General features: G+C 40.4%; 1 protein-coding gene across 7 annotated transcripts in view; it reads left to right on the top strand.

Moving 5' to 3' along the window:
- Window positions 1-1,915: 1,915 nt before the first annotated feature.
- HIPK1 (homeodomain interacting protein kinase 1) overlaps window positions 1,916-23,904 on the top strand; it is a 50,622-nt gene continuing 28,633 nt past the window's right edge. For 3 of the 7 annotated variants that reach the window (XM_046009308.1, XM_046009299.1, XM_046009280.1), the window contains exons 1-3: window positions 1,916-2,136; window positions 11,934-13,011; window positions 22,148-22,271. In XM_046009308.1, coding sequence (XP_045865264.1) covers window positions 11,936-13,011; window positions 22,148-22,271 — 1,200 coding nt within the window. In that variant the 5' untranslated portion in view covers window positions 1,916-2,136; window positions 11,934-11,935. Of the gene's footprint in view, window positions 2,137-2,651; window positions 2,809-11,933; window positions 13,012-22,147; window positions 22,272-23,904 lie in introns of those variants that run through there. The other 4 variants (XM_046009330.1, XM_046009289.1, XM_046009319.1 and 1 more) reach the window with 4 other exon arrangements.

The following is a 23,904-nucleotide window of genomic DNA, read 5'->3' as shown; positions in this document are numbered from 1 at the left end:
GCCTTTTTTTTTTTTCCTTGTTGATTGTGAGCCAAGGGAATGTCTTATTCATTTTGCATCTGACTCAGTATCTAGGGGAATCTCTGGAGTAGAGGAGGCATACAGTTTGTTGGATGGATGAATGTATATTAGAGAGGGGGAAATAGTAGATTTTGAGAAGGTCTCCACGTAGTGAGGCCGACTAAGACCTAAGAACCATGAACATAGATCAACAAGTACAAATAAGGTACAGGGAAGTAAATACACAGATGGTGATGTAGAATTAAATAATTAGAATAAAATGGGAGTCAATCAGGAAAGGTTCCCTCAAGTTGGACTTTGAGGTGTGTTTGAAAAGAGGAAAGGGACATAACTTGAGATAATAGGAGCCTAGAAGCATGTCATTGAGTTTGGTTGAGCCAAGACATGGTAAGTCATTAGTGTGTTTGAAGCCTGCTTTTAGAGCAGGATCTGTTCTACTCCAGAGCTCAAGTTCTGCCTTTTCCCTGGCTCCTCCCCAAGTGGGCATGCTCACCCACTCTGTATTTTGATGTTTCCCAGGTCAGCCCAATGTAGGACTTTATGTTCTCAGTTCCTGTGAAGATAAGCAAACAAAACTGGCCGGTGGGATTGAACACTTGTTAACCTTGGTCCTCTAGGGAAATAAACTTCCCTTTTCCCAATAAAACAGAACTGCTCCCAGGACTGTTAAGCCAGAAAAGAAACCTTAACAAACTAACATAGTATTACCACTTCTTCCCAAGAGTATTAGCACATCTTCACTTTTTTTTTCTTTTTGTGAGGAGATGGGAATCCAAATAGGTCAAGAATGTATACAAGTGAGATCTGAGAGATACAGTGTAATAGCAGAATCTTGACTTAGCCACTTCTGTCCCCCTTCTCAAAGAGTATATGCAAACAACCATGATGCTGGATGGTCACTTTGTAGGGCTCAGATCATTGCTGCCTCCAGCACTTTGCAGGATAGAAAAAATAAACAGGTTATACTACTGTCTCTAAAAATGGTCCCCACTTTAGGAACAGAAACATTTTACACAGCGGGAGGTGCTTCTGAGGTTCTACGGAGAGAATCTCTTGACTCTGGGAGATGGCAACAGTCTTTCTTTTAGGATAACCTAGTTTTTACAGTGTCCATTTTTTCCTGAATGCTGTGTGTCCAATGCACTCCCGTTTCCTGAATACCCAGTCTTACTATCTGCTGCTCGAGACAAGAACGTTATGGTAGCATTCGCTCACTGCACGTTTTGAGGGGCTGGGTCCAGAGCCCAGCTGCTCCTTCTCACCTCGCAATGCACACAGTTTTCCTATGGCGGGCAGCGGTAGTCTCCTAAGCGGCTCCTGATGTACGAGGAGGCTTCCAGATCCCGTGCAAGGATGCCACTCTGCCAGAACGTCTCTAAATGGCAACGAAACGTTAAAGCCTAAACTGAGGTAATTCCTCACCAGCAGAGGGGCTTCCCGGGTAGGCACTGCTTCACCGCATGCTGCCCAATCTCTGGGGGTGTCACACTAGACTGTGGTGATGTCACACTGGCTGGGATGACATTTCACAGCTGGACCCCCCACCGCCACCAAGCACCTTTAAATCACCGCGGAGTCTGTCGCGCGGAGGGGGCGGGGAGCCCGGCCCCCGCACTCGATCCACGCTGGCTCCCCACGGAGGCCCCCCCACTCCCACTCCCATCTGTACCATGCTGTCCTCCTAATCCGCCCGCTCCTCGACACTTCCGCCTCAGTAGGTGTCATGGCGCTGGACTAGTGAATGGTTCCCGCGGGGCGGGGCCGCTGGAAGGGGGCGGCCGCTCGGCGCTCGGCTCGTCGGGTCTGGCGACAACGGCGGCTGCGGAGCAAGGGGCCCGGCGGTGGCCCCGGACGGCAGCGGGAGGCCGAGGCGGGAGCGCGCGGGGCTGAGGCGGCGGCGGCGGCGGCCAGGGGCCGGGCGGCGGAGCGGGCGGGAGGCTGAGGGGGCTCCCCCCGCGGGACGGGCGCGGGGACGGCTCCGGGGGGCGGGGGCCGGGGCCCGGGCCGGCTCGCGCGGGGGGTATGATGACCCGGCGACGGGGCCCCGGATCTCGTCTCCTCCGCCGCCTCCTCACGGCAGCCCCAGCTCGCGGCTGAGAACCAGACCCACCGGCGGTGAGTCGGCCCGGGCGGGAAGGGGCCTCGGCGGGGAGCGAGCTCCCATCCGCTTCCCGAGGCGGAGTCGGGAGGGCCGCGGGCTCTCGGGGGCGCCCGGCCTGCGGGGGGCGCCTCCCCTGGGCGCGCCCCCACCCGGGACCCGGTGCCCCGTCCGGCGGCCCGGCCGCTAGCGGCCGCGGAGGAGCTCGCGTTCCCGGGAAAGCGAGGAGGCTCCGGGCTTGTTTTCGGGGCAACTCCCCCTGCCTCCTGCCACTTCTCTTTGGGGCGTGTTGTTGTCCTCAGATGACAGGGGGCCGCCTTGCGCCTCCTCACCCGGCCGGTTTTTTCCCGGCCGTCGTGGCAGGTTCCCAGCGTGTGGCTTGTGCGTGTGTATTTCACAGCTCTGCTTATCACCATGGTTTTGGGTTATTTGTGCTCTTTGCGACCAGGAAGCGGTGTCTGGAAAGGACGGCGGTGGTGGGGTGGGTGTGGAAGCTTTTCTATCCTCTCCGCTTCTGTTCTTTAATCGTTAGGTTTGTAATTTGTAATGATGGTGGAGACTACGTGGGACCAGCCCACCTAATGTGTGTCTGTGCAAGGCGGATTTAGAGGTCTGGCTCAGAGGGAAACTTTTGCTGTCTGTCGCCACTTTTCCAAAGCTTTCGTTTAAAGAAAAGAGAGAGAGAAAAGGTGAGGAAACAACCAAAAACTCTTGGGTAAGGCCCGTACTGTTCGCAGGTCTGTGGGAAAGAGGCCCTTTTTGTGTTTAGCAACCGGGACTTGGGGCTTGGTCTCCAAGAGCGCTGGTCTAACCTCCAGTTTGTTGTGGTGACAAACCGTGAGCACTGCCTTGTGTTTATGCTGGGCGCGTTTTCTTTCCTGTTTAGGTGGGGGAAGGGAGGAGGGGCTCGTGAAGGGGAAAAAACAATCCTCAGGCTCAGTATGTCTTTCCTGCACTTAAAGCACTCCCTCAGCTGTAGAAAGACCCGTTTTGAGGCAGCCCTAGGTGCTTTTTCTTAGTGACACTTCGGGAATTTTCAGAAATTGCATCAAAATATTCATTTCAACTGTAGACTTTTCTGCCCAGTCTGTCCTTTATCTTATTTGTTCCCTAGTAACTGATGAAAACAGCAGCCTGGCTTCCTGCTCTTGATGAAATGGGGTTAAATTAAGTGGCTGATGCCCTCAGCAAAACCTACAATTTTGCTCTTGTTTGTGTAAAGCTATTTTTGATTCCTGGTCTGTAGTGTGTGTGTTTTGAAGGTTGTAGAGGTTTCAAATCATTACAGGCTTTTACTTATATAGGTCTAAAGCTTTCTGAAAACACTTAAAAAATCTAACAAGTCCTGTTACCTAATAGTTGTTATTCAGCTGGTGATTTTGGATCTTTATATGTAATTACCCCAGAGTTCTGTGTTACAATACTGATATGATGGAAGTATATCCGTGACTTTAAGATACTGTTCCTTGCTGAGAGGATATTTTAGTAAAGTAACTTTTGGTTGGAACTGGAGGCAGCCAAGCCAGTAAAGCATCTGATGAGTAAAATGGTGAGTGAGATCTTGTAAATATGTATACTGGCTCTAGTTGGTAAGTAGGACTTCTGCTGGTGATACTCATAAATAGTTTATACCATTTTTGGATATTGTAGGTTTATGGATTGTAGACTAGGTTGATTGGTAACTTGAGATTTAAAACCAAACCAAAACTCCCTTCTAAAAGAAAAAAAGATAATCTCAAAATTCACAATTCTCTGGAAAATAGAATTTCTCCATTCTGTGGTTTTGTTTTCATAAGCACAGCTCAGTCAGTGGTTGTGTTGGGAGAAATCAGTGAGCCAAACCTGCCTTGTAAACTTCTTACACTTGGAACTTGCACAACTTGTTGTTAGTTATATATTGTAACTGGTCTTTTTGTAATTTGAAGTAATTTTGCAAACATGAACTTCCTGATCTGCCCTTTTTCATTTTCACGACTACATAAAGCAATCCATATGTTTTTAGCTTTTTTTTCAAGTTATAGTTATTAATTTCTTTCTAGTCTCTTCCCTTACATTTCCCTTACATTGTGCCATTCTGAACACAAGCCATCAAAATAATTTTTCCTTCAAGTACCACTTCAACAATCAGTGATTTGCTTTTTGGTTCCTTTTTTGTTCCTAACTTCACAGCTCCCTAAATGACTTAACGTATTTTTGTAGAGCATAATTTGGCTCTGTAAAAAAAACTTTTATATCCTGTTTTTATATTTTTCTCTTTCTTTGTTTTTCCTGTGTGTGTGTGTGTGTGTGTTATATCACCTAAGCAACATTCTAAACTCCTAGAAGATAGGGAAGCTTATGTATATTTCTTCTGAATTCTTTAAGGACACCTGGTACAGTGCTTTCCCAGAGTGCTTAGTGAAAAAGAATCAGAAGACCTGAATTCTTTGCCAGCATTGCAACTCATTAGCTCTATGTAAAACTTGTTTGCCTTTCTTGGGTCTCCTTTTTCTCACCTTGGAATTAGGGGGTTTTGGAAAGAGTCTCATAAGGTCCGTTTTAGCTGTAAGAATCCCTGTACTTTTTTGCCAGTGTTCTTTGCTTCAGTCGAGTACATCTCCTTACTTGAAACAGTTTTTCATTTTTCCACATTCCCTGGCATACTGGCAAAAGTTATCTCATTAATCTGAAAGAAGTTATTCCACCTTCTATCTGCCAAAGTATTGTTACCTTATTTAAGTCCTCTTTTCCTTAGGCCTTTGCTGACTGATCTAAACAGGGTCATCTCAAGATTCATGTTCCATATTGATGTTTGCTTTGTTAATTTGACCTTTTCCTTATGCTTGAAACTCCTTGAGGTATAGCTTTCTTCATTCTAAATTTTACAGGCCTTGTAAACTGTTGGGTGCACATACCAAGATCATACCTTTTTACCAAATACAAAAAATTCCTACTTTTGTTCTATTGCTATAGATTCATCATTCCAAATAAATAGCAGAGAGATTGAAATTTAGGAAAAGATACCCTGCCTAGAAGGAAAACATCCCATTGGCTAGTTTACCAAAATATTACAAAATATTGATTATTTGGCTGTAAGTTACATAGAATTGTAGAATTAACTATTTCATCAGCTAATACCACTTATTCCACACCCTCTCTTTGCATACTAGTTGGGTAATTGGCTTGCTGGTTCCTTACGAAGGAAAGTGTTACAAGAAAGGGGTGGTGGACTTTCATTCAAGTAGTGTCCTTAGGGTTTCACGCTTATTTTTTCCTTCTGTATCACTACACTTAGAAAACTAATTTAGGGGGCGCCTGGATGGCTCAGTGGGTCCTGGGATCGAGCCCCACATCGGGCTCTCTGCTTAGCAGGGAGCCTGCTTTCCTTCCTCTCTCTGCCTGCCTCTCTGCCTACTTGTAATCTCTGTCTCTGTCAAATAAATAAATAAAATCTTAAAAAACAAAACAAAACTAATTTAGGTATTCTCTTGTAGGCAAGAGATTATAATTTCTATTTCACTTGATTATTTCTCTAATTCAGTCAGTATGACACCTGAGATCCCCTTACGTTTACATATGGAGAAGTAAAGATCTCTTTCTAGTCATTCATTCTAACAAACATTTGACACATACCGTATGTGATAGATGCTGGTGATACCCCCCCCCCCAAAAGACACCTACTCTGGTATTTAGAATTACCCTTACAGAATTTGCTGTTTAGAAGAGAAGTCAACTTTTCTTTTTTGGGGTGGGGGGGGCAGAGAGAGAGAGCATCTTGGGCAGGTTTCACACCCAGCATGGAGCCCGTTCCAGGGCTCAGTCTCACAACCCTGAGATCACAACCTGGGCCAAAATCCAGAGTCAGATGCTTGACTGACTGAGCCACCCAGGCATCCCAAGAAGTCAACTTTTAAATAGTCATACTTAGAATAACATTTAGGGTGGCCTCATGAGTTAATACATGATCTGGCTCTTGTCTGCCTGCTTCTATTATTTTCTTTCCTATTTTGTTCCATCTACACTGCTCTCTTCATCAAATAAGCCAAGAATGTGCCTTGGCACTAACTGTTCTCTTCCACTGGAATGACTTCTTCTTGTCAGTTAGATCTTTAGCTTAAGTGCTTACAAGGCTTTCCCTGACCACCAAATCTAGAGTATCTCTGCCCCTCCCACCATCTCTGTCACATCATTGTGTTTTGTTTTCATCATAGCATTATCTCTATCTTCTGTTTTCTTGGGGGATATGTGTGTGTTGTTGTCTTCCCAGAAGAAAGTAAATTCCAGAAGACAAGAGATCTTGTCCATCTGGAACACCACTGTTATCCCTAGTTTCTAGAACAGTGCCAGGCAGACAGACTAGGTACTCAGTATATGTTTGTTAAATGAGTAAATGACATAAATAAGTACAGGTGTCATAAGTACTGAGAAGTGGTAGAGGATGCTGTGGGAGCCTTTACCAGGAAACCTAAGCTAGTATGAAGTGACCTGGGCAAGGCTTTCCTGAGTGTATTTGTCAGCATAAGGCAGATTAGCACATACATAATCTAGGAAAATAATTTTTCTTTCATGTGACAGCCTGAAGTAAATGTTCCAGGTTCAAGTGAGCATTCTTGGTGGGCAGGTGGTTCTGCTCTTACAGGATCATTCAGAGACAGTTCTTTCCATCTTACTGCTCTGTCATCCCTGAGCATTGTTTCATGGTAGAAGCTGGGTCTCCATGGGTTTTTGCTGGTAGAGATGGAAAGGAACACAAAAAGCTGTACATGAGAGGGGCTGGTGAACATAGCCATGAGCCTGGGGTGAAGGAGAGAGTAGGTTTTGATCCAAACCAACAGCCTATATACCACATTGAAAAAATGGAGACTAACAGGATAAGTAGAAATTAGAAAAAGAGAAGACTAGGAGGGGACAATGAAGTTTAGAGGAGGAATATTATGTGTGAAGGATGGGAGAAATCAGGCCTACTCTAGGAACTCAGAGAAATTGATTGCTACTGGAAATTTGGAAATTTTGTACTTTATCTCAAGGTTTTAAGCAGGAGACAGATAAGCATTTCTTAAAGTTTCAGTTGTAAGGTGAAGAATGAATTGGGAGAAGGGAGTTTAGAAAGGGAGCTTGAGAGTCCCATTTGGGGAAAGCAAGTTAGGCTGTTGAGATAGCCCAGAATTGTCAGCAGGGGTGGACAAAAATGAGTGGAGTAGAGAAATAGGTGGTGTTCCGGTGAAGGAGTTTTCTTCCCAACACTACTCCTTGCTTTATTTTTACAGAATGTGTTTTCTTATTTACCTGCCTTAATGATATGAATATTCTTTGTATATCATAGTGCTGGAGAAGATGTATATCTGTGTACATGTCAGCTGAGGACAAGTGGCCAGAGGAAGCAATCAGTTTACAGTGCTGATTTTAGGTTATTTAGGTCACCAGTTGTTAAATTGTATCAAAGAGGCGAAGATGATGCTAAGCAAAAGCAGTAGGAATTTATTATTGGTACGGAAGATGTAAGTTACCTGGAAAGGAAGGCCAGAACACTGACAAATGATTACCTTGGTTGTCATAACTAACTTCTCCTTTCATAGTTGTAATATTTGAATCCTTTGTAGTAATATTAGCTACCTGTAGTGCCCATAATGTGGGGCACCCTGTAAATGTTCAGTAGATGTGACCACGGCAGGGAGTAGGGAAGCCTTTAATTTGACTGTTTTTGAAAGCTGTAGGTTCTAGCAAGACTCAATTCTCTTTAGCAATAAGTACAAATGCTAGTAACCCTTTGCCTGTTAGTTCTAGTTCCCCATGAATACAGTGGCCAAATTTGTTAATACACTTAGATAGTTAAATCCTTGGAAATCAGATTTGAAATGGAAAGACGTTTATTACTAGAGTCAAGAGGTGCAACATTTTTAGGAAGTCCCAAGTAATTTATTGGGCGCTGCTCTCCTGCGAATTGGTAATATTCGTAACTTAACAGAGTCTGATACATAGTAAGTTTTCTGCAGATGTTAATTCTGTTCCATATTTTTGTTGGGGAGGCCTCTCCCTAGGAAGAAAATTTCTTCCCCATTTTGCAAAGGCGGTTTTCTGGAACACAGTATCTTTATCTTATGTCTAAGAATGGCTGCTTTTAGCTGAATTTCAGGATGTCATATAGATAAGAGTGTTGATTTTTCTTTTTCTTTTTTTAAAGATTTTATTTATTATTAGAGAGAGAGAACATGAGTAGCGGGGATGGGCAAAAGGAGAGGGAGAAGCTAACTGCCCCCTGAGTAGGGATCCTGACATAGGGCTCAATCCCAGGACCCTGAGATCATGACCTAGGGGCAGATCCTTAACCAAGTGAGCCACCCAGGTGTCCCAAGAGTGTTGATTTTTCCAGGCAGGTTTGATTTTTGTATTTTCTTCTCACCTTGTGCTTGTTGAGGTCAGGATGAGTCCCAGCCACAACTGGCATAGTACTGACTTAAGTACCACACACCCTTACTGTGGGGAAAGCCAGTCAAATTCTGGGTTGTTCTTTCCCTATGGATAGACTTAAAAGTTTGTCATACTGAATAAGTATTACGTCCATTTATATCCTTAAACTTTTAGAAAAATTCCTAGAACTTGTGCATTTTGCAGGGCTCACTGAAGAGTGGGAGAGGGAAAACAGCCTTCCTGCGGAGCAGGGAGCTCCATGCGAGCTGGATCCCAGGACTCTGAACCAGGAGCCCGGGATCATGACCTGAGCCGAAGGCAGACGCTTAATGACTGAGCCACCCAGGCGTTCCTTTCTTTTATTTTAATTTGGTATTATGTCAGTGATATAGGCAGAACAAGAGGACTTGTAAAGTCATAGCCTTGGACTTAAATTGCACTGGCTTTAGCTTTTAATTTACACTTTTTTTCTCTTCAGGATTCATATAAATTATAAAAACTCTTGTTTAAAGTAAATCCAGGCCACATTTTAGAAATCGAAGGCTGAGGATTTGTTCTTCGTTCCAGCTGTCTAGTCCAGTGCATGGTTTTTAGTTGCATTCAGGCACAAAGAAATGTACACATTGCTTTTTTATGTTCTGTAACATCCTTTGTCATGCTTCCTTCCTTTCTTGTGTGTGTTTATTCTCTTATGACTAGTAAAATTAAACTATGTGTAGTGGAGTGGAGACTCCCCCAATATCTCAAAGATGCACAGAGAAAAGGGAGGGATATTTGAAAAATAAAACCAAGCATTTGAAAATCCTGAAGTTTAATATCAGTGGTAGGGAGTAGATACGAGGTTGGTATGCAGGGGTCGAAATCATCCAACAAATACTGCATGTCTGAATATTGCCAGGGTCTGTGCGGTAGTTTCTGATGCTGTAAGCAAAGAACAAGACCTGTATGGCACTTATCATGGAATTAACACTGTAGCCGGAAATGTGAGTAACATTAAGTAAATAATTTTGAGTTGTAAGGGAGGGACAGGATGCTATGGGAGTGCATGTTGGGGGGTGGTGGTAGTTGTGGGGTGTGTGTGTGTGTGAGGGGTGTGTGTGTGTGTGTGTGTGAATGAATGGTTTTCCCAGAAGAAAATCTTCACCATACTAGAGGGCCTTCCAAGAACTGAAAAGGGCAGTATGGGCAGGATGGCTGGAAGGGAGGAATCAAGGTGAGGAGATTCTGGAAGACAACAACAAGATTTTTGGAGAACGTTTTAAGGCAGATTGAGGATTTTGGACTTTATCCATAAAGCAGTGGAAAACCCTGAAGGCAGGGGGAGGAAGGTGGTTAAGAAAGAAAGAGCAGTCATCTGATTTGCATAGTTTAAAAACAAAGATCCCCAGAGTGCATTCAGGATTAGTTTGGAGGCTATTGGCTGTTTGAACTAGAATGGTCCCAAACGGGGTAGGAAAAAAATGGCTGATTTTGAAATATACTTAGGAGGTAGAATTGGTAAGATTTGGTTATAGATTAGAGGTGGAGTAATAAGGGAGGAGGAGGATTCAGGATAATAATACTAAATGAATTCCAGGCACTGAGACGGTACATGTATTAAACAATTTAATTTTCCGAATAATCCCATGAGTTAAGTATTATCACCAATTTATAGATGAGGAAACTGAGACTCATTGCTTCTCTGATTTTTGGCTTAAGATGTAGTACCATAATTGAGTTAGAAGACTAGGGGTTGGGTGGCGGCTCATAAGATTAATTTTGGACTTGTTAAATTTGGGATGTCTGCAGGATACCCAAATTGCAGTGTGGAATGTTATTTGGAAATAAGAATTTGGAGTTGAGGAGAGAGAAGTCTGGGTTAGAAATAAAGATTTGAGACTCGGGGCGCCTGGGTGGCTCAGTGGATTAAGCCGCTGCCTTCGGCTCAGGTCATGATCTCAGGGTCCTGGGATCGAGCCCCACATCGGGCTCTCTGCTCAGCAGGGAGCCTGCTTCCTCCTCTCTCTCTGCCTGCCTCTCTGCCTACTTGTGATCTTTCTCTATCAAATAAATAAATAAAATCTTTAAAAAAAAAAAAAAGATTTGAGACTCTTTTGCAGATGACTAATCCTGGGAAGTAGTTATTGGGAAGAGGGAAAGTATGGACAAGAGAAGAATTAATATAGAGCCCCACAGCATCTGAGGGTTGTATGATTGAGAAGGGGAAGATAAATAGGAAATGGCTTGTTATGCTCTGTCAGTTGTTTCAACTTTTTTCTGAAAGTATTAGCTTTGGAAGTCTTGGGGTTTATTGAGCTTGAGGTGTTTATGGGATATTCCAGGACAGAAAATTGGGCTGTTTCACCCCCTTTCTCCATGTTTTTCTAAGAATAACTTCCTGTGGTTCTTCAGAAGATCCTCTCTATAGGCTTCACACCATCTTGTTTTCTGGTCATTTTATCTTTAGTCCCCTTACATTGTAGTGGACAGAGCTAGACACTATTAAAATAGTTAACTGAACAGAGTAGATAGCATCCACTTTGTCCAGTACATTCTGGACACTATTTCTATGAATGTAGTTTAAGATTGAATTAGCTTTTGGGGGGTGTGTGTGGGGGGGGGCACATTATTATATGTTTCTCTTTCCAACTGAAAGTGTCTTTCATATACATGTGCTCCCACTAAACCTTGTATTTCTTATCCTTCTCCTTTGTGCTAGTCATGTTTTGGACTATGTAGGATTCTCTATTTGTGTTAAATTTCATCTGCTAGTTTTGTCTTGTAGTTTCTACCCTATTGTGGTCTTTTTGGATCTGATACTTAGCAAATATTGAGTATCCATCCAAATTTGCTTCCTCTCTAAATTTTGTAAGTGTGCCTTCTATGCCTCAATTTAAATAGTTGATCAAAAAGCTCATCAGGGCAGGAGTGAACACAGAGCTGTGGAATGAGCACTCGGGCCAAAGAGCTTGGTGCTGCTACTTAATAGCTCTGCTGTTTTAGGCAAGTTACTTTATCCACTCTGTATCTTAGTTTCCTCATCTGTAAAGTGTAAATAATGATAGTATCTTTTCCAAAGAGTTGTGGTGACAATTAAGACTAATGTATGTGAAGTGCTTAGACAACTACTTGATACATAGTAAGTGATCAGTCTTCTAAGCCATTATTATTATTATGGTTATTATTTTATAAACCGTCATAGATGTTCATGCTCTTTTAACAATATGACCAACTGTTGCTGAGTCTTGAAGAGTGATTAATGGTGTGAGATTGACCAAAAAATTGATCCTTCTGTAATAGCAACTGCGTTTTGGAAAATGTATAAAATAAAAACCCAGGCAGGTAGTTATATTTTACTTGTGGTTTTTCTAAATTAAAAGTCTTCTGCTCTGTTAATTGAGGGGTTGTGTAAAATTGAGGGTCTAATTCTTCCTCTCTCTCAACGTAGGTATGGCATCACAGCTGCAGGTGTTTTCCCCCCCATCAGTGTCGTCGAGTGCCTTCTGCAGTGCGAAGAAACTGAAAATAGAGCCCTCTGGCTGGGATGTTTCTGGACAGAGCAGCAACGACAAATATTATACCCACAGCAAAACCCTCCCAGCCACACAAGGGCAAGCCAACTCCTCTCACCAGGTAGCAAATTTCAACATCCCTGCCTACGACCAGGGCCTCCTCCTCCCAGCTCCTGCAGTGGAGCATATTGTTGTAACAGCTGCTGATAGCTCGGCCAGTGCTGCTCCGTCAACCTTTCAAAGCAGCCAGACCCTGACTCACAGAAACAACGTTTCTTTGCTTGAGCCATATCAAAAATGTGGATTGAAAAGAAAAAGTGAGGAAGTTGACAGCAACGGTAGCGTGCAAATCATAGAAGAACATCCCCCTCTCATGCTGCAAAACAGGACTGTGGTGGGTGCTGCTGCCACGACCACCACTGTGACCACAAAGAGTAGCAGTTCCAGTGGAGAAGGGGACTACCAACTGGTCCAGCATGAGATCCTTTGCTCTATGACCAATAGCTATGAAGTGTTGGAGTTCCTAGGCCGGGGAACATTTGGACAGGTGGCTAAGTGCTGGAAGCGGAGCACGAAGGAAATTGTGGCTATTAAAATCTTGAAGAACCACCCCTCCTATGCCAGGCAAGGACAGATTGAAGTGAGCATCCTTTCTCGCCTAAGCAGTGAAAATGCTGATGAGTATAATTTTGTTCGTTCTTATGAGTGCTTTCAGCATAAGAATCACACCTGCCTTGTGTTTGAGATGCTGGAGCAGAACTTGTATGATTTTCTAAAGCAGAACAAGTTTAGCCCACTGCCACTCAAGTACATCAGACCAATCTTGCAGCAGGTGGCCACAGCCCTGATGAAGCTCAAGAGCCTTGGTCTGATTCACGCTGACCTTAAGCCTGAAAACATAATGCTGGTCGATCCAGTGCGCCAACCCTACCGAGTGAAGGTCATTGACTTTGGTTCTGCTAGTCACGTTTCCAAAGCTGTGTGCTCAACCTACTTACAGTCACGTTACTACAGGCAAGTGGCAAATGCTAAAAAAGCATATCTTAGACTAGAGATCTGTCTCTATATTTAACATATATTACATAGAGTTACATATAACAGACAATGAGTTTATTTACAGATTCCAAAGTAGAATAGTAAAAAAAAAAGTAGAAAAAAAAAAAGTAGAATATGTTTTACTTCATTCCTTGTCTGGCATTCCTATATGTAATATTACCTTATTTCTGAAGTTATTATTTAACACTAGAAAATCTAATTCAGTCATGGGGCGCCTGGGTGGCTCAGTGGATTAAGCCGCTGCCTTCGGCTCAGGTCATGATCTCAGGGTCCTGGGATCGAGCCCCGCATCAGGCTCTCTGCTCCGTGGGGAGCCTGCTTCCTCCTCTCTCTCTGCCTGCCTCTCTGCCTACTTGTGATCTCTCTCTGTCAAATAAATAAATAAAATCTTTAAAAAAAAAAAAAAAGTTCTTTAAAAAAAAAAAAAAAGAAAATCTAATTCAGTCCAATTCTGAAGGTTGTTCCTAGTTGAATTACACTAGCATCTGGTTCCTTCTTTAGTACCATTATACCTAGTTTTCCCATTTTAAAGAGTCTTTAAAAATACAAAGATGTTTACTTACTTGTAATGAATTTGGGCATATGCTGCTACTTTTTTCAAGTTCCTTTCTTGGCAGGTAAGATGCCTTGGGAATAATTCCAGGTTTAACTCTAGCAACTTTCCATTCTTTGACGTTTCTTTCTTTTGTAATAGAATTGGATCTGATGATTGCTAAGGGCTCTTCCTGTTTTAATATCTCCATAATAGTTCCAACTTATTCGGTTATGACCTTATTTGGTTATCCTGGAATGTTCTTGACCCAAGTGCCTTATACTTTAGTGATTTATATTTCCAGATTGATATGTCTAACAAAGCTGCCTTTTTAGTATATAATGATTATTAGAACAGCTCCTAAATATCGGTATATACAATGTTGTCTGTGCTATAACCAAGAAGATTTACTGAAAGAAAAGGGGGAAGTCTTCTTAAATGAGCTTTTATTTCTCAGTACCTCATTTATTTATCTATTTGTCTAGTTACTTATTTTAAGGAATCTGATACTTAATTTTAATGATCATTAAATACGATTACCCACTCACCTAATCAAGAAGTGAAACAATAAACAAAAAAAGGTAATCCAAATGTGTTTATCAGGAGATATATTTATCAAGAGATAATCTGTCAAATGCGTATATTAACTTTTGAGTAAATAGAAAGTCTGAGCTTAGAATTTTATATTGTGTGAAAATAATAGGATATTTTAATCTATAAAAGGCTCAGAAGATACGCCATCTACATATTTTTTTCTTAATTTTATAAAATCTGCCTAACATGAAGTTTACCATTTTAATGATTTTTAAATGAACCATTCAGTGTCATTAAGGACATTCACAGTGTTGTGTAACCATCACCACTACTAAATTTTTTTTATCACCCAAAACAGAAGCTCTGTGACCATTGAGCATTAACTACTACCTTTCCCCTACCCTTGGTAACCTCTATTTGACTTTCTGTCTCTATGAATTTGCCTATCTAGATACTGCGTGTAAGTGGAATTATACAATATTTGATATTTGTCCCTTTGTGTCTGGCTTATTTCACTTAGCATAATGTTTCCAAGGTTAAGCCATGCTATGAAATGTATCAGAATTTCATTCCTTTTCATGACTAAATAATATTCCAGTGCATGTAGGTACTAGATTTTATTTATCCATTCTCTTGGGTTTCCAGATTTTTGGCTATTATGAATAATGCTACAAAGAACATCAGCATTCAAGAGTTTCCATTCTTTTGGTGGGTATATAGCCAAAAGTAGAATTGCTGGATCATATGGTAATTCTATGTTTAACTTTTTAAGGAACCGCCAAACTATTTTCCACTAGTAATGCATAAAGATTCCAGTTTCTCCACCTCCTCATCAACAGCTTTTTTCCCCCTTTTTTTCTTTTTTGAAGTCGGGAGGATAATAGCCATTCTTATGTGTATGAAATGGTATTCATGTGGTTTTGATTCACATTTCCCTAATGATTAATGATGTTGAGAATCTTTTCATTTATTTTTTTATTTTATTTTATTTTTTTAAGATTTTATTTATTTATTTATTTGACAGAGAGAATGGGAGCATAAGTAGGGGGAGTGGGAGAGGGAAAGGCCGGCTTCCTATGGAGTTGGGAGCCTGATGCAGGGCTTGATCCCAGGACCCTGGGATCATGACCTGAGCTGAAGGCAGAGGATTAATGACTGAGCCACCCAGGTGCCCCGACCATCTTTTCATTTATTGCACATCTGTGTATCTTTGGGGAAATGTCTGTTCCAAGTCCTTTGTCCATTTTTGAATTAGATTTTTTTTTTTTTTTGGTTGAGTTGTAAGAGTTCTTTATATATTCTAAGTATTAATCCCTCTGCAGATAGTTGACTTGCGAATGTATTCTCTCATTCCATGGGGTTGCCTATTTACTTTGTCAGTGGTATTTGCACAGAAGTTTTAAATTTTATTGAAGTTCAGTTGGTGTTTTTTGTTGCTTTTACTTTTGGTATTCTAAGAAATCATTGTCAAACTGATGTCATGAAACTTTTTCCCATTTGTTTTCCTGTAAGAGTTCTATAGTTTTTAGCTCTTATTTAAAGGAATGTAAGAATATAGACATAGATAGCTCTTATCCTTGGGTCTTTGGTCTATTTTTAAGTTAATTTTTGTATATGGTGTAAGTTAGGGATTCAGTTTCATTCTTTTGCCTGTGAATATTCAGTTTTCCTAGCACCATTTGCTTAAAAGACTATCTTTTCTCTATGGAAAGGTCTTGACATTTGTCATAATTCATTGACCACAAATACAGGGGTTTATTTCTTGGCTCTCTGCTCTATTCCATTGGTCTGTACGTCTCTCTTTATACCAGTACTACACTGTCTTGATTACTGGTAGCTTGGTGTAGTAAGTTTTAAAAATTTAAAATCAAGTTTTGGCTATTTGGAGTCTCTTGAGATTCCATATGAATTTTAGGATGGATTCTTCTATTTCTACAAAAAACATCATTGGTTTTTGAAGGGATTTCACTGAATCTGTAAATCACTTTGGGTAATAATGACATCTTCATAGCATTATGTCTTCCAATCCATTCTTCTCTATTTTTATCTTTTCCTTTTATAGTTTTGTAAAACTCTGATTATTTCTTGAGTGAGATGGAGTAAAGAGATTCCTACAGCCTTGGTTTCTCATTTCATTATGCTCTAGGCAGTTTGGCTATTTTTGTGACTCTCACCTCCATTTAGTTCTTCACAACTTAGAAAATTTAGGTTCTGATTACTTTTTCTTTTAGTATTCTCCTTTGAGCAATCCCACCACCACCCACTCAGGTATATATACAGAAACACTCTACAGGTGCACTTAAGAGCTCAGTTCTGCATCTCCTTTGGAGCATTGGGGAGGTAGGAGGAAGGGCACTGCTGAAGGGTGTGGAGGCTGATCAGCTCTTGCTTCTTGATCTCTTCTCCAGTCAGTGCCTGCAGGTGTTCTTTAACTCGTTGCCTTGTCTGTGGTAACGGAAGCCAATGTTAAGATTGAAAAAGCAATAGAAGTAAGAATTATTTTGTGAAATAATTTTGATGGAATTTTCTCTTAAAGGATAAAGGAGATTTGAAGGGTAAATAGTTTGGCTGCTTAGCTTTCTCTAATAAGTAATTCATTTGAATAATTTTCAGTGTTAGGTTGCTGGTCTTTGCCCCTTTTCCTATCCTTTTGGTGTACTTTTTTTAAGATTTTTTTTAATTTTTAAATTTATTTGAGAGAGAGAACATGAGCTGCGGGGAGAGGGAGAGAGAAGCAGACTCCCTGCTGAGCAGAAAGCCAGATGTGGGGCTGGATCCCAGGATGAAGGCAAATGCTTAACTGACTGAGCCACCCAGGTGCCCCTTGATTAATTTTTTTTTAAAGATTTTATTTATTTGAGAGAGAGAAAGAACACATAGGAAGAGTGAGAAGGAGAAGCAGACTCTGTGCCGAGCAGAGAGCCCAACATGGGGCTCATGGGGCTTGACCGTAGGACACTGAGATCATGACCTAAGCCAAAGGTAGATGCTTAACTGACTGAGCCACCCAAGCACCCTATCCTTTTGATTTAATTTAAGCTGTCATTTGAGTAATTCGATTATGTTTTGTTTTTATAGGAAATATGATTTTCAGATCTTTAAGTCCACTGGTAATTACTCTTCAACAAGTCATCCTGCAGATCCATTGCATTTAGTTCTTGAATAGAGGAGTAATTATGACTGGAGCTTAGTTTACCCCTTAAAAACAGGAGTTCTTTCTGCATATTACTGACTGATTACTGTGCATACTGAAGTTCAGTGTCCAGGGCTTAACTGCATTTAGGATTATTTTTCCATTTAGAATTTAACATGAATATGCTCTTATGTCACAGTAATACTTGATAATGAACCTCAGGCCAGTGGAATAGCAGCCCAGGCATTCCTTCTTTATCATTAATTTTATCCACAGTGGTCCTCTTTGCGTTGCTTTTAGAGTCTGTTAAGTCCTCACCCTAGTGTCTTTCAGAAAACCTCTGTGAAATCTCTTTGGCCAGTGAAGCATCCTGGCTCCAAAGCCAGACTTCCTCTTACCTTCCTTTTTAGTTTACATTGCTTCATCTTCCTGATTACATGCCAAAATATTATCAGTTGACATTAATTTTTGCCACCATACTGTCTCTGTTGGCCATCAGCTTGGCTAAATGCCTTAGCCAATAGAAATAATATACTTTATTTCCTGGACGCTATAAATGTGTTTGCAGACTACTTCCAAAGAAGTTGCTTTCTTTGAGGCTTGAGTTTAGGCACAAGGGTTTGCCATGTTTACAAGCTTAGTGCTTTTCCATTCTGAACAAATTAGCTGGCTTTATTAAAGTTGAGATCACTGTATTTGTTCTATATGGATGGACAAGGGCTAGAGAAGGAAAGCATATTTTCAGTTTATCATAGACAAACGGTTTCACCTAAGCCACAGATGCAGGAAGTTGGGCTTTATGTAATATCTCTGATCTGGTAAGTAAGTTTGATGCCTCTGAGATGGGCAGGAAGAAACAAGAGTGTTCATGACAATGAGCAGGGTTTAATTTGTGCTGTTAAGTGATCCTAACCACAACTTGCTCCATGTTCTAGTGAAATAATGCTTTATGGCTTTGGAGAGATTTTTTAGTTTAAAGAAATTTGAAGTTGGAAAATCAAAAGGCAAGAATTGCTATTTCTGCCACCTGGTTTTAGTCATTACAGCCTGCTTAGTATTTGTTCTTTAAGGATGGGATGTGTTTTCAAAGAGGAGACCCACTAAGTCCAGAGTACAGTTAATCCCATTTTCCTACAAAAGTGAATACAGCCAGTTTGGGTTTTTTCCCTCTCTTCCCTGTGTTTCTGTAGGTCATCTTTTTAAATGTTCAGTTGTTAGAATGTCAGAGCTGGAGTGGGACCTAGAAGAGTAATTAACCTCACTCAGCCTCCCTCCCTATACAGATGAAGTAGAAGCAGAATTTTAGTGTTGAGAGTCTATGTTGAAGGACTGACAAATAATGGAGGGCAAGGGGAAAGATGATACAGTAATGAAGATAGCACCAAGAATTATAATCTGAATTCAGAGTTTAAAACATTCAGTCTTTAGGGGTGCCTGGGTGGCTCAGTGGGTTGAGGCCTCTGCCTTCGGCTCAGGTCATGATCCCAGTGTCCTGGGATCAAGCCCCGCATCGGGCTCTCTGTTCCGTGGGGAGGCTGCTTCCTCCTCTCTCTCTGCCTGCCTCTCTGCCTAGTTGTGATTTCTCTCTGTCAAATAAATAAAATATTTAAAAAAAAAAACCAAACAAACCATTCAGTCTTTAGAGGTGAACCTGCTTTAAATGTTCTGTTCTGTTCAGTAAAAGAAAATAACCTCAGTCTTTTTGCTTCCTAGAGTTTAGGTCAGACAGTATTTCTAGTTTCTAATGATAGTGAAAATCCCTCAGTAGACTGAGCAACCTTATTTTATTTTTTACTTTCTTTTTTTTTCGATACTTACTTTTTTTATGGTAGATGTAGTAGAGTTACTGTTTTAAGTGAGTTTTTTCTGGAAATCCTTAGCTGCTTTTGTTACTCTGGAAGCGGAGTGAGACCAAATGGAAAAACTGATTCCAGCCAGTCTTTAGGGGATTTTTTTGTCTAATGGGACTTGGGGGTTGGAATTAATGTTTTTCTTAATTTCACTGAAACTTTAAGCTTTGGAAGCCTAGTAGTTATCACATATTTTTGCTACCTTTCTAAAGAAATAAGTTATTGGGTGGCCTGCCCCTCCCTATGACCTACCTTTGGATTTTAAAATGTCTTCCTGGAATAGTGGGAATGGCAAAAATCAATCTGCTGCTCTTCAATTGATGCTTAGGAATGTTCTAAGCCCAGTTTTTATTTTGGCACAAAGCCATTTGCGCGCTCCCTGCCAGCTATTTTTGGCACTGTCATGAACTTGGAAATTAATGATTCTGCTCACTGAAAGTAAAAATTTTGCCCCTTTTCAATTTTAGAAAAGCTTTTATGTTTCTGGATGCTCTTAACGCTCTAGTTTATTAATGCTATTAAACTTGTGCCATCTTAAAAACATGCTACCGTGGTTGGGATTTTTTTTTAAAAGATTTTATTTATTTATTTGAGAGAGAGAGACAGTGAGAGAGAGCATGAGAGGTGAGAAGGTCAGAGGGAAAGCAGACTCCCCGCGGAGCTGGGAGCCTGATGCGGGACTCGATCCTGGGACTCCAGGATCATGACCTGAGCCGAAGGCAGTTGCTCAATGAACTGAGCCACCCAGGCGCCCCCCGTAGTTGGGATTTAATTAAACTCTGAAACTTCATCAGTAATATGTCGCTCTAGCCACCTGCAACAGGAATATCCCTTTTAAAGTTTGTTTCTTTGGCTAACAAAACCACAGTTCACATCAATTAGTATAAAAACTGGTGATAATTAGTCTTTCCACCAATAGCTGTCAAATAGTGGAAGTCTTGGCCTGGATCAGTCTTCTGCTGTTTCTGTTCTATGATCAGGAAAGCCTTTGGATCCTGTGAAGTCCTCTAATTTACCTTATTTTCTAAGGACTACTTACTTAGAAAATTACTTTGGGGAGGATATTCTTATTTAAGGAAATATCCTTTATACAGCCCTTGCTCAGTCCTCCCTGCCCCAGAGCAACAGTGTGCACATAATACTTAAAAGTTGGAGAAACCTAGGCACTCCTTGAGGGGACACAGTCTGATAGAGGACTCCTTGTGGAGACAGATGTGCCAAGGGGTCTGGATTTGGTGTGCCCTTACAGATTCTAATTCTATGACTTGTAAGAAGGAAGGAAATTGAAGATGATGATAAGATGTTTACGAGTTCAGCTCTTAGATTCAGATTGCCTGTGCTCCATCAGTTAGTAATTGTGTGGCCTTGGGTGAGTTACTTAACTTCTCAGTGCCCAGTTTCTTCATCTGTAAAATGGAAAGGATACTTTATTACATAGCATCTAAGATACCATTGATTAGAGTTTGAAACATTTATGTACCAATAAGAAGGTAAAAGCACTGCCATTAAGCTAAAATACTCATCATTTGCAAGAATTTTCTTGATTTTAGAGATGTTAAAATATGGGAAAAAAACCATGCACCTTAGAATTGATGACTTGGGGCGCCTGGGTGACTCAGTTGGTTAAGCATCTGACTCTTGATCTCAGGTCTTGATCTTAGGGTTGTGAGTTCAAGCCCCATGCTGGGCTCCATGCAGGGCATGGAATCTACTTAAAAAAAGAAAAAAAAGAATTGATGACTTAACAGTAGTAGTATCTGTTTTCATAGGATTGTTGTAAGGAGTAAGTGACCACATTTGTAAAGAACTTAGAAGAGTGAGTGGCACAGAGTAAGCCCTATATGAGTGTCATCTTTTATTATTATCGATATTAGTAATAACCTGTTATTATCATCCCCCTTTTAAACCCATTTATCTCATAATTTTAGTCACGGTTTGAAAAATGCCATGTATACTACCATGCCAAATAGATTTATATAGGTGGATATATACAACTTTTACTTTTTTGGAGACAGTATAATACAACTCTGGGCCCAGATTGCCAGGGTTCAAATTCTAGCCCTTCCACTTATTAACTGTAATTTTGGGCAAATTACTTACTCTGTTTGCCTCAGTTTCCTCTACGAGTGGGTAATGATTTTTTTAAAAAAGATTTTATTTATTTATTTGCCAGAGAGAGAGATCACAAGTAGGCAGAGAGACAGACAGAGAAGGGGGGAGAAGGAAACTCCCCGCTGAGCAGAGAGCCCGATGCGGGACTCGATCCCAGGACCCTGGGATCATGACCTGAGCGGAAGGCAGGGGCTTAAACCACTGAGCCACCCAGGCACCCAAGTGGGTAATGATTTTATCTTAGATATGTTCATATATATATAAAGCTTTTAGTTTATGGTATTATCTTAGTCTTCTCTTCAAGGCTCCATAGGGTTTGGTTTCTCACTTGCAGCATTAATGGAAGTGAGTATTTCTATAGTGCTTTCAACCACAATATCTCTACAGAAGGCATTTCTGTTAGCAAGGGATGTTTATTGATCAGGTCACTTAATTTTTTTCTATAATTAAAAAGGTGCTAAGAATAAAAAGAATAAATTTGTGATCCCTTATCTGTGATTTCAAAATTCAGATTTCAAAATTAAAAACCTTTTTTAAGTTTGGCATAGGCTCATTTATTGGCAAACTCCGTCTTGAACTAATGTAAGGCGATTTAAGTCTTTATTTAGCCAACTTAGTATGACTGTTCATTTGTTTCATTGTGGAAATACTAATGTGTTTGATTTTAGGGTGCTTCCCTAAACTCCGTTGGGATTACTGTACAATATGTAGTTTTATGTATGGTGATACCTTTCTGAAATTCAAAAAAACTTTCAATTCCACAACACATCTGGCCCCAGAAGTTTCAAATGATGGATTTTTATATCAAAGATTGTTTTCAGTTTCTTTAAATCAATATGTACCTTGAGCTAGTACTAAAACAGGGCTTAGTCAACATAGTTAATTTTCCCAAATAATGTTTGTTTTTTAATTTGCTATTTTTGTTTTTGCTAGAGCCCCTGAAATTATTCTTGGATTACCATTTTGTGAAGCTATTGATATGTGGTCATTGGGCTGTGTGATAGCTGAGCTGTTCCTGGGATGGCCTCTTTATCCTGGTGCTTCAGAATATGATCAGGTAAGAGTGTATATTTGGATGGAAATAGAACACAAGTATTTTCTAGTGAAATAGATTCTAGAGGAAGAGAAGTATTTACTAGTGAAGTATTTAGATATTAGGGAAAGAGCAGTCCAATTAGAAAGGTTTTTTTGAATAATAGAATTTTCTCTACCTGTTTCTCAGTCTGGTATTATGTTTGCAATTCAGAATTTTAAGTTTTTTATTTCATATTACCTTAGATTGGTACTTTTCCGGATCTGTCATGATTTATTAGAGACTGGTTTTGGTTAACAAATGGGTCTTGTGAGTTTTTAAGATATGAAAATAAAGAAGGATGAGGAATTGGAATTTTAAGAGTGAACTTTGTCTCATTCAGAACTGTTACTTCCTTTTATACATGACATATGTTGAAATAAGTACTCTCTACATACTGAAACACATTGGGCCCTGGAAGCTGTAATGTATACTGGGTTTCTGTAAAATAGGATTTAGGAGGGAAATCATATGAATTGAAAAGTACTATATAGAAGATGGTCTGTGTCTCAAAACAGAGAAGCTTTACAAGATGTTCTAGTTTCCCAAGGAGCTACTACTGAGGGAAAAGATTTTGCCATGGATGTATTACTGTATTATGTATATTATGTATTATGTATATATTATATTATTTGCCATGGATGTATTATATGTATTATGCCATGAATTCTTATTTCCTGTTCTTAAAAAAAAAAACAAAACGTTTTAATTACTATGCTGTAAGCTCTTTAAGGGCATAGACTGATTCCAGTAGTGTGTCCTCAGCTCCTGACATTATGTCTGACACATAGTAGGTACATGAGGAAAAAACCCAGTTGTTTTTTGTTTTTAAAGAAATAATGGTTCTCTGGAACTGTTAATAGGAAAAAAGAGTAAAACAGTATTTTCCCCTATTCAACTTAGAATTTTTGATTCCTTGATTCAAGAAGATCCACCTTCTAAAAATTTGACTCTTTGGGCATGTCTTTGATTGAAACAAAAATGAGTTGCTCATGTGATAAGTAACTGGCTACCTTGAGCTTTGTAACTCTTCTACCTTGTGAGAGAGAAACCAGCTTTCTTATTTTACAATGACAAAGTGTGAGGGAGATAAATGATGCAAAAACACAGTTGGTTGAACTAAGCCATTGATTCTCCTTTTTGGGTCTTAGACCCTTATGAGAATCTGATGAAAGACAGGTGTGTGGATCTTCTCAGAAAAATTTATGTACAGTATTTTGAGTACAAATTTAGGGGATTCATGGTTCCCAATTAAGAAACCTTGTTCTGAGCAGTTACAGCCCCCTAGGTGGCATTCCTAGGCCAACCTTCAACCTTTGTAAACAGATTGGTACTATTAATTTTCCTAGGAAGTAGAGCCAAATGAAATTAGGTTTAGAAGCTAAGGTACAACTGGTTTTTGTTTTTTTTTTTTTTTAAATAAAGAAATGATCTGATAGTTTTGAGAGAATTTTTGCCTAGTACATAGATGTGAAACTGTGGGTGGTTAGGAGGAAGTCGTTTTTCCCATGCTGAATAAAATAGGATACTGCTATTGTAGAGCAGGATGGGGATGGGTTATCTTGGTGCATCTCTGGTTATACAAAAAGATTTCTGTTGCAGGATTTCTACTCTTATA

This window comes from Meles meles, chromosome 1, assembly GCF_922984935.1.
Source record: "Meles meles chromosome 1, mMelMel3.1 paternal haplotype, whole genome shotgun sequence".
Classification (NCBI taxonomy): Eukaryota; Metazoa; Chordata; class Mammalia; order Carnivora; family Mustelidae; genus Meles; species Meles meles.
Note: the sequence above shows the minus strand (reverse complement) of the source record. Positions and strands in the feature narration are given on the sequence as shown.